This window comes from Crocodylus porosus, unplaced genomic scaffold, assembly GCF_001723895.1.
Source record: "Crocodylus porosus isolate Cpor-Errol unplaced genomic scaffold, CroPor_comp1, whole genome shotgun sequence".
NCBI classification, from domain to species: domain Eukaryota; kingdom Metazoa; phylum Chordata; order Crocodylia; family Crocodylidae; genus Crocodylus; species Crocodylus porosus.
The window spans coordinates 90043733-90055163 of NW_017728943.1; the positions used below are offsets into that span (position 1 = coordinate 90043733).

Sequence of the window (11431 nt, forward strand, 5' to 3'; positions counted from 1 at the left end):
GGTGGGGAGGCAGGGCTAGGGGAAAGAGGCTGTAGACAGGCAGCCTCTCTCCAGTAGATTGGCTTCAGTTCCCCCCCCCCCATGACCAAACAGCAAACTGTTGTGTGTGGGGGATGGGTGGGATCACTCTAATTCATGGCACTTTCTGTGAAGCCCCATGAGTTAGAGCGGGGATCTGCATGTCTGTCAGTGCTCCCCTGTTACACATAGGTATTAGATATACATTACTCAAATGTGACAGTAAGGACTCGGAGGCATCCTGCTTTCCTTCCATACAACGAAGACTGTAGCTAGACCCAGAGCAGGAGAGAATGTATGCAGCACCAATTGCACCCATATGTAGGTACTTTCCATATATTCTTAAAGTGCTGATGCTCAACATTTTTCCCTGGCAGACTGGATGGGCAGTACCTGGTTCAACTGCAGGCCAGACATTGGTTCTAATCCAGTGCCCAAGACCAGTGCAGCAGCTACCATCTGGCCACACAGAGTGGGGCAGAAGGCATCCTGGCCTGAACCCAGCTCCACGGGAGCAAAGGGCCTTCACTGCATGGGGGAAAAGGAACATCATCGAACCCTGCAGGAGGAAGGGGGTGTGGCCTGGCCCAACAGAGCTGGGGGGAAGATGGAGGGGGCATGTCCTGGCCCCAACCCAGCCACGGGGTGGGGATGGGGACATGGCTTAGCCTCATGGGGAAGGGGCATGGTCTGGCTCCAACCTGGCCTTGAGGGAGGGAAGGGGGCATAGCCTGGCTCTGACTTGGCACTTTGGGTTTTGGAATCTGGTAGGGGGGAGAGTGTCCATATTAATAGCCACTGCTTCCCTACCATCACATTTCCTGACCTGTGAGGAGCCTGGGGGCCTGAGGTGATGGCTCTGTGGGCTTAATTTGGCCAGCGGGCCAGAGGATGAGCTTCCTTGCCTTAAAGCATTCTGGCTGCATTAGAAAGCGCCTGGAAACAGACACCAGTTTCTTCATCCAACCCCTTCAGTGCAGAAGGTGGCTTGAATTTAAAACTTTGCTTTCTTTCTGTCAAGCCTGGTAAGAGAGTCTTTAGCTAGAAAATGAAGGTGTTCTATGCCGCACTCTAAATAAAACAGTATCTTCTCCCATTTCAGGATTGTATATTTTAATGCTGAATTCACTGCAAAGGTGCAATAAAATATATGGCAAAAATTAAAATCCTTCCCATGACCTGACAAGTATTCAATAAATTGAACTATTTTAGGCTTCACACATATTGAGGCAACGTCTAGGGCAGAATATTTTATGTAGTCCTTATGCTTCAACTAGCTGTTGGTCAGGCAACCAGAGAGACAGAGGAAGAAATATGGTAACTATTTATAGGAAATGTGAAGAGAAAGCCTATATTAAGCAGAGCAAACAGTAAGCAAACCCCAAAGGGCACAGAAAGATGATATGATACATCACACGTGAAAGCCAAAATCATTAGCTTGATTATGTGCAGTGTTTAGCACCTTCACTTTCCGTTTAATTCAGTGGGTGTTACAGCTGCTCAACACAAGGCAGAATGTGCTCCTAATTCTCAGACTGGATGGAAAAAACATTAATGGCAGATATCCTCTCGAGAACAGAAACATGTGATGTAGCATACAACATAAAGTGTTGAGCATTGCTGCCAGATGTGTTGCTCATTGTTTGCCTCATACCCTGACAACGCACTTCCTTGTATAAGAAATGTTTCATAACTGATCTTGGAGCCAATACTGCAAGTAGGTGAGCAGCCTCAATTCTCACTGATCTCAGAGTGAAACACCTATGCAATCACCAGTGCCTAACGACTAGCAGTCCTGGGCTTTTCTATGCAGAAAAATTCAGAAAGACTGGGGGGAAAGTCCTTTCTAGATCTGGATAGATGGTGCTGATAGGCAAGATTGGTGCACTTGCTGTCAGCCATTTAATCATTCAAGTTTTGCAGCTATTTAAGATGTCCATTTCATCCTTCTCCCCCTCCCTTGTTCCTCCCAATCAAGGTACCTGTCCTTCACCCAACATATTGTTTCATCTTTGTACCACCTGCAAGAGATGAGGTGGGAAATGTCTGTACAATGGCTCTGCCTCTTCAAGTTTCTCTACAATGGCCCTGCCCCCTGCAGAATGGCATCCTAGCCCTTCCTAGCCATCTATTAGGAAGCTAGATAAAAAGCAGGAACTGAGAAGCAGCAACTATAATAGAAAAGAAAGTATTCAAATAAAGAAATAATAAAAATGCCACTAGACTAATGTTACCAATGAAAGTTCTTCACCCTGCTCAAATGGGGAGTAGAACAATTGCAGCATATCACTATCACTGAAGTCTGAACACAGACTTATAGGATGAAATGAATAAGTTTGAAATGATTTCTTGTCTATAACAGTGCGCCCTAAACAAGAAGCTTTGCACATTCACATTCACTGCTTTGGGAGTTTCTGGAACCTCCTGGCACCTATGTCTGGTGGTCTACAGAAGCTTCATTTCATGACATGGAGCATTCAGCACCCCCTATAAACAGAAGTATAACTTCCATCTCTGACAGCAGTTTGTCTGCAGCAGTAAAAACATTAACTGTTCTATCTGTTTGTTAGACATCTGAGGGGTTAAGACATTCTCTTTTGTAAGTAGTTATACTGCAGGATATAATTACCCTCTAAATCTGAACTCAAATGTATGCAATAAAATGCTTATTCTCAACTTGTTTTTGGACAATGTTTCTACTTAGTGGGCACATCTACACATGCCCCTGACTCCACATTTGGTACTGTGCAGTTATTTAGTACTTGTGTTAACTTTAACAAATACTAAATGACTGCACAGTACCCGCCAGTACTGCACAGTGCCTGTGGTTCACGGTTTTTAGATGCTACTTCTCCATAGCGACGAGCTATGGCAATGTAGTGTTGGCATTAGGGTTTGTACCTGCTGATGCTACGTCGCTGTAGCAACGAGCCCAGTGTTACTCTTTTTAAAAATGTTACTTAATTTTTAATTTAAGAATAAGGACTTATGGACTTATAACAACTCTTGGAACAAAAAATGCTTTGAAGAAAGAATAAAGACTCAGAAGGAGAATCAGGAAAACCAAGAAATATTTAGAAGAAATAACAAAGGCAAGTCATATTATTTTGGTAAAAAAGTGCAAAGTGTTGATGTGTTTTCAGCAGCAACATAAAAAAAAAATGCGGACCCCACCACAACAAATCAGTTTTGTAATACAATAGACTTTCGTCCTGAACTAGTAAATGGGACCAAGCATTATGGAAAAGGAAAAAAAAATTTAAGTCAATTACAATAAGTAGCACTGAAGTTACTACAAACACACAAAATATTTTACCATTGCAACCATCTTGTTAATTTGCCGCTCTATTGTGTTCCTGAATCAAAGGGCCCATTAATACTGGCTAAATAACATGCTACAATTTGTAGGAATAACAGGGATTAACAAAGAATACATGGCAAGTTTTTCCTCAGCTTTCGGGGCATCTTCACACGTGCTCCAGGGGTCAGGGGAGGAATGCTTTAAATACAGCAGTTCCAAGAGCCACTTTATTAAAGCACCCTCAACATCTTACATATTCAGTGTCCCACACTTCAAAATGGCAGTGAGGGCACTAAGTAGAGCTCATTTGATGAGCTTTAGTTAAAGCACCCCACTGCCATTTTGAAGCATAGGGATGCTGAATACACAAGGTGCAGAGGCTGCTAGAGCATGCTAAGTAGCATGATCTAGCAGACTCGATTAATTAAGTCTGCTCTGATGCATTGTAATTACAATGCATTGGAGCAGTGTCCCTGCATGTCTACAGGCACCCTCTGAGATTAAAGTTAAAACTTTAATAACATTTCAAGAGTTTATTGGTCATTCTGTTGGGCCTGAGTATGTCAAGAAATAATAATATAGTTGGAGTTTGTGTATCCCAAGGAGTATGTAACTCAAATTTTATTATTAGCAAAGGAATTTTTTCCTTGGTTCTTGACATAATGCCCATACTTTCTTGGCACTGAGTCACAGTGACCTTCTTCAATAGAAGAAAGAAAAAGACTCCTCTTTCTAGTCTATTCAGTATTGTTTCCATATCAGCCAGAAGGGTTGCTTCAGGGCAATCTAAGGAACTGTGTTCCTGAATGAACTGTCCCCATGAAATGTTCAAGCTCTAGGAAAAGAACTTAGGTCTCCTGCATAGCAATGAAGAGAAAAAAAAACTTTTATGAGTTATAAAAGCAGGGAAAAAAGTTACAAAAGACATAAACCACTTACCTCGGCAAGCAGATCATGTAGTTCCGCCTCACTTGGGCAGCAACCTAATGACCTTATGATTGTACCAACTTCTCTGTAAAAGAGAGTATCTGTCAGCATATCTATAGAACTGCAGCACATGTGAAAGATCCAGCCATCAATCCAGAGTAAGTATGCATGTATGTGTGGGTGCATGGGTCTTTAGAATTAGGCCTAAAAAACTAAGGGCCAGATGCAAAAGCACTTAGGTGCTTAAAGTGCAACCTGCACAGAATTTAGGCACCTAAGAACAAGACCTACACAATCTCCACCTAAACACTGAAATGCCAAGGTAAGCTTTTGCCAGAAAAGTTATTTAGGGTGTCCAGAAGCACTGCCATTTGGGGCAAGTTGAGTATTTAGCATGCTGTACCCACCAATGACTGTTTTAGAGTCATGAACAAGACATCCCTGTGCGTAAGTCCATTGCAGGGCCCCATCTTGTAAGACTGTTCTGAGTCTTCCCCAACATTACTGAGTTCAGCATAACACTTTTACAGCAGCCATAGTCACTTCAATTGAAAAATAATGGCTGGGGTGGAGAGGGTGACTAACTTTATAGTCTGTACTAAAGCCCTCACTCAGGCATTGGAAAATCTGGGTTATATGCCTACCTCCATGAGTGGTTCCAGGATTTTATGGAAGCAGCAACCAGCACTGCAGTGGTGGTTTCACCCCCACTCCCAATGCTCCCAATGGCAGCAGCAGCCAGGGACATTTTTTAAGTTCCCAAATCTAGTAAGAATCCTCCCCAAATCTCAGCAACTCCTACTTTGCCCTCTGTGCCCAGCAGCACATGCTCTCCTCTCCCATTCCTCTCTTCCCCCTCTCTATTTATAGCAGAGGGTGGTGAGAGCAGGGAAATTCTTACCTTTTGAGGGGACTTAAAGTCTCTGGCTACTGCTCCTACAGATTGGCCCATATGGGCAGATGTGACCACTGCATCCACTCTGGTTCCAGCCTTGCCTATCTCAGTCTGAAGGGGTTCAAACTGACAGCTCTGACCACCAAAAAGGGTGTCATAGCCACCAGACTGAAAGGAAGAATTGGTTAGAGATGTCTTGTATTAATCAAATTAAATATGCTTTTTGTAGGACAAGCTTTGCAAAAAACCACAAGAAAAAACCTCTCCATAATTTATTCTGAGAAGGGAACAATATCATCTTATTGATACTTTCTTGTAAACTTTGCATCTTCATGTTTAAGAGTCAGACAATACTGTTGTTGGCCCTGTCAAAGTTCATCTTCCCTCTTCAAATATATCCAATGTTCTGAAAGATAATATTAATAATACCTTTACAATCTGGGTTAAGGCTTGTGTTGTACTGCCACCTTCTGACACAATAAAATAATATATTATTATAATGTGAGAAAACCTTGACATGAAAGAAATAATACATGTGAAACCAAGAAAGGATAAGACACCAGCTCCTCAGGATGTTTTTTTATGATAATAATTTTGATTCAAGGTGGTACATTTATTGGGTTTAATGGACTTTTGAACTTCACTTCTCACATCTTAGGGTCTCAATAAAGAGGTCGTGAAAGAAAAGTTTATTCACCCAATTTAGTTGTTTCAACATTTTCCCTAAGATACATTCCATTATGCAATAAAATCAAGATTGAAGCAAATCTCATAGCTATTTAGCAGAGATTACAGAAGCAAATGACAATTGAAATACACAAAGAATAGATATAAAAAGAAAATGGGGCTCATTTAAAAGCTTTTTTCCATGTGAAGCAATGAAAGACATCAAGGCATAATCTGATTTTCCCCTGGTAATTTAAAATATAAAAGCACATACATAGACAGAAGTATGAGTAACAGATATATATGATTATGTAGAGCCATACCCTGCTAATCTCCACATCCAGCAAAAAATAAAAAAAGACGTATTGTCTGCATACACCTTCTGCTAATGCATGGAGCACTCAGGATTTTTGCCAGCAGCATCCATATGGCACACATCTGCCCTGACAGTGCCCGTCACTTCTGCACACCAGGGGCACAAAGGATGGAACGTGTCACCCGCACCTAAACTGCATCATCCAAGACGTAAATGACTCCAGGACAGGAGAGAGACAAGTCACAGAATGCATTTATAGGCCTCACATCTTGAAAAAAAACCCAGGCAGAAAAATCTGCACAAGCAGGCAATTTTTCATTTTCTTCCAAGTGATTGTACATGTGCATATTTGTGGCTATAAAGGAGTGGACCACTCCAGTTCAAAGATGGGAACTCAGAGACTCACAAGAACAAAAACTAGAACATTACCTTGTCAAATTTAGCATCAGCTCTAAAAGCTTCAGAGACTGAACGTATGAATAGCATTCAGTTGACAGTTTTGCAGAATTCTGATATATATGTGTGTCAGTGAAGTTGTAGACACTGGCTGAACTCTGGTAAAATAAACTCTTAACAATGATAGGTAGATACCTTCTAGCATGCCTTTATATAGTCATAAATCCATTTTAGCAGTCTTTGAAAATGATTTGCCTCTCTTTTAGCAATGATAGCAAAAAGCCTATGTGAGGACCTGAGTAGCTTCTTTCTTTGTAGATAGGGTGCTGGGGCACACACGATGTTGAGGCATGGAGAAAAGATTCTGTCCTAAATGTATACTGTTTAGAGAAGAATATGGGAAAGTAAATTTGCTGATTCAGGTGGCATTCAGTGAGCACCTCTGGTAGAAGTTTGGGGTTTGTTCTTAGACTCTGTCTAGGCAAAAGACAACAAAGAATCCTACTCTCTTCATTGAGACAATGGTAGCCCGTGATGACATTTCCACTTATAAGTAAAGTTTTCCACTGACACATCACCATCAGCACAAACAAGAACAATGATAGCCAAAGGACTAAATTGAGGTTCCACAGTAGGATGAGGCTGTTGATAGATGGAAATCCAATTGTGGAAGGCCACACAGGTACTCAGAATTATTGTTGCTAGAGCCCCCACTATCACTAAAGGTGTGTACAGAAGTTACATTTTTCACTTTATGAGGCCCCCAAAAGCACTCTGTATCTGTAACACAACAAACATTCCTGGCTGAAGAGAGCTTTTAAAATTACCAATTGTGAAAATTTAACCCTCACCTGATAAGATATCAAATGAAGGTGCTCTACAGCAGTGTGCTTTAGCAAAGGTTACTTTCAGGTAATTCTGCCTGTATCCTGTGTGCCTTTGTGCAGCACTCCTCTAGCCTGAGGCAGGCAGAGCTTGTCTCCTCTGCCTGCCCCAGCACTGGGCCGGTCCCGCCCCCAGGCTGTCAGTGACAGCCTTTCATCCCAGCCTTACAAGAGCCATAGCTTGGTTGGAGGATGAAAAGGGGGGTGGTGTCTCTCCCTGCAATGTCCCCAGGACATGGGGAGTTGGCAGCTCGGTCTGGGATGGGGCGGGTCTCTCCTCCCTGTTTGCTCCCCCGGGACCAGGAGAGCAATTAGCCCAGCCAGGTGCACTGCAGGGGAGAGGGCTCTGTCTCCCCAAAGAGCACCCAGGACCGGGGGAGCCTACAGCCCATCCAGGTGTGCCATAGAAGAGAGGTCCTTAACCCACAGACCATGGCCAAGGACATGGGCCCCAGGACACTGTTCCCCACACAGGGGCCACGGCTGTTCCAGACTCACTCCTCTGACACCTCATAGCCCCTGGGCCAGAGGCACAGAGAGTACCAGCCCTCCACCACCAGTCTTGTGGCTGTGGCACTAACACAACCTGCATGACTCACGGCCAGCCTTCTCCCAATTGTCCTGATACCCAGTAGCCCAGGAAGGTATGGGTCGCCCCAGCTTTACACAGATGCAACTAGGACCCAGGGCCTGCAGGAAACAGAGCCCCAGGGAGAAGCGAGGGAAGGAAGGGGGCAGCAGGGGCACCTACAACTGATCCAGGCCCTCCCTGTGGTCATAGCCCTCTCTCACGACATTGTGGCTGAGAAGACCAGAAAAGGGCTAGGGTGGGTTTTCTGGGTGGCGGGGCATTGGGAGTGGGTGATTGACCCTGCCATGCCCACTCACAGCACAGGGGTTCTGTCCTTCAGCACTGAGCAGAGCCCTCCCCTCCCTTTCCCTACCAGGCACTATTCCCCTGCCCCCTCCCCAGTCCCCACCTCAGGTACTTAGCAGTCCATCTCAAATTTAATGGAATATAAAGTTGCCTAATTGTTACCTCCCTCCCTTACTTCTCAGAGCCATTCTGCCTAGGCCTCTGGGCCATTCTGTGCTCCTGGAAAAAGTGAGTGTAACCCCAGCTGCCCCGAGCAGCCACACAGAACCTAGTTCCCTCTCCCCCAAAACAGGGATGCATAAAGCAATTGTAGTGTTTGTTGAGCTCTAACAGCAAGGTGTAAAAAGCAATTGCAGCTCTGGGTGCACTTTGGTATGCTGGGGCTAGCATAGCCACAAGTCTGGTGGGCAGGCAGCACACTGAGGACAGGGATGTATGGGAGATAACACACAGCTGTCTATGAAAACCACAACAACTCCCCCACACACAGTCATCCATTCCTCCCAAGTCCAAGAAAGGGACATATGTGATGGCAGGAGTCCTGCACTGGGGTGGGAAATGGACATGTTGGGCAATGATTACACCGGGGCTGTCAAGGTACAATAGAGGGCCATCAAGGCACATGAACAGGGACTCCAGATGGCCACCAGCTGTTTGGAGGAGATAAAATGAGTCACAGTGCCAGGAGAGGGAGTTTTTGCACATAATCCTGAACCACTTGGCATCCCCATATGACACCCTTGACCGATGCCAGTGCTTTGTCCCATGGAGAACATGTAAGCCTTCTGTCCTCCCACCCAGGAGAGGTGGGGCAGGCTGATGCCAAGCCCCCCATGACATACTGAGCTATACTCCAGGGACTCTTCCCTGGGGTGACAGGAATGAGGGTCCAGTGGGGGAGACCCCCATATGGGGGCTGTGGGGGAACACTCCCCACCGTGCCTGACTGGACAGGAAACATGGTGCAAGGAAGCCACTGACTCATGGTCCAAGGATGCAGGAAGGTGTCCAACAGGGCCTGCTCCAGGGTGCAGCAGTGGGCACGGGAAGCAAGCTGCCTGACGCCAGGGCCGTCAGCAATAATGGCTCCCCACTGGCTGCTGGCAGTTGCCCTGGAGGCACAGGGTCCCCAAGCAGTGCCAGGCCAGTCTGGAAGGGGCTCAGGAGTGCTTACAACAGGAAGGAGAGTGCAACCCACCAGCCTGCCAGGCCAGGCTATTGCTGGGACAGCATCTCCCACTACAGCTGCCAGCCTCAGCTCATCCAGCCACCAGCCATGGCAAGGAACTCTTCAGCTCCTCACAGCCCCACTCCTGGCCCAGGTCTCACTGTGGAGGAGGGGCACACCCCTGGTGGGAAGCCCCCAGACTTGGGCCGACTGCATGACACGAGCTCCAGGAGTGGGCAAGGGTCCCAGACCAGCAGCACTTGAAAGAGGAGACTGGGTCCTAGGTTCAGGGACCAAGGACCACAGGGTCCTGTGAGGGAGAGCGAGGAAGGCATGGTGTTCGTTGTGGTGATACTTCCTGGGCTGCAGTCCCTGCCCCTGCTAGCCCATCAGCTGCTTCCTGCCCCACAGCTCCTTCAAATGGACGGTGGGTCTGGGATCACCCATCTGTCCTGCTCCTACACAGAGAAGTCCCTGGTCTTCACTCCCATGGTCAGAGAGTAATATGCCAGGTGAGAAGCCCCTGTACTCCATGCCCTCTCACCAGCGGTTGGTTTTTCCCCAGTTTAGAGCCTATGGCAATTCCCCTGAACCCAACCACCTCCACCTTCCCTGTCCTAAGACCTTCCAGGGTCTTGCACCCCTTTCTCTAATCCCCCACCCCCACAGGTTTGCTGGTGTGTGTCCCCCAGAAGGGACAGGACAGGGAAGAAAGATGGGGGTGGGGCACCCTACATCAAGGAGGAATACACATCATCATCAAGTAGCACAAGGTCAGAGGAGGGGCACACTGAAGTGCTCTGGGTTAGCATACAAGGAAGTTGAGGGGAAAGGGATTTAACAATGGGGAGACCCCCAACCAAGGGGATGAGAAAGACCAGGAATTCTTAAGTCAGCTCACGGAGGTAGTTAGATCAAAAGACGTGGTCATCATGGGTGACCTGAACTTTCCAGACATCTGCTGGGAAGAGCAGACAGCCAGGTCTGACTGTTCACGTAGGTTCCTAGCCAAAATGCAGGACCTCCATCTAACCCAGGAGGTGCAAAGCCTCTGTTCGACCTGGTCCTGATCACAGGCGATGACCTCGTGAGGGGGCTGCGGGTGCTTGATCACCTGGGCGACAGTGATCATCGCCTGCTGGAATTCACCATCCAGCAAAAGGTGGCAAAGGCCTGCAGCAAGGCAGAAGCCCTGGACTTCAGGAGGGCGAACTTCAATAAGGTAAGGAGAATAGTCGGCGAAGCACTGAGGTCCTGGAGGGGAGGGGAGTCAGGTGTCCAAGAAGAGTGGTCGCTCCTTAAGGAGACAATCCTCCAAGCCCAAAGGGAGGTAATCCCAACATTGATCAAAGGGGGAAGGAGGGCGCAAAAGCTCACCAAAAGCATCCGGGAATGTCTCCTAGCTAAAATGGAGGCGTACACCCAATGGAAAGGAGGGGCCATCACCAGGGATGACTATACTGCAGTTGCTCGGGGCTGCAGGGGGGTGAGTCAGGGAGGTCAAGGCAGAGATGAAACTGGGAATAGCTACCCGGATCAAGGACAACAAGAAGTCCTTTTTTAAATACACAGGGTGCAAAAAGAAAGTACTGGGTAATGTAGGGCCCCTGCAAGACATGCTAGGAAATCTGGTCGTCACACCAGATGACAAAGCTAACCTATTTAACAATTTCTTTGCCTGCATTTTCCTGAGCAGGGACCGAATCAGCCCCCCACCCACCGAGACTCCCTCAGGCCCCGGGGAGGCGCACCTAGGCCAAGGGTCAGTGAGAATCTAGTCTGGGAACTTCTGGAGGGACTGCATGTATTTAAATCAGCTGGTCTGGATGATCTACACCCAGAGTGCTGAAGGAATTAGCTGAGGTCATTGCAGGACCCCTGACATGGCTTTACAAGCACTCGTGGTGCTCTGGTGTGGTGCCAGAGGACTGGAAGAGGGCCAACGTGGTTCCCATCTTCAAAAAAGGGAGGAAGGAGGACCCA

General features: G+C 46.8%; 1 protein-coding gene across 1 annotated transcript in view; it reads right to left on the reverse strand.

The window, feature by feature from the left end:
- Positions 1 to 11431, reverse strand: part of EFCAB2 (EF-hand calcium binding domain 2) — a 56628-nt gene that overhangs the window by 15247 nt on the left and 29950 nt on the right. Inside the window, exon 3 of the mRNA XM_019549761.1 lies at positions 4259 to 4331. Within this exon, the coding sequence (XP_019405306.1) occupies positions 4259 to 4331 (73 nt within the window). The remainder of the gene's footprint in view (positions 1 to 4258; positions 4332 to 11431) is intronic.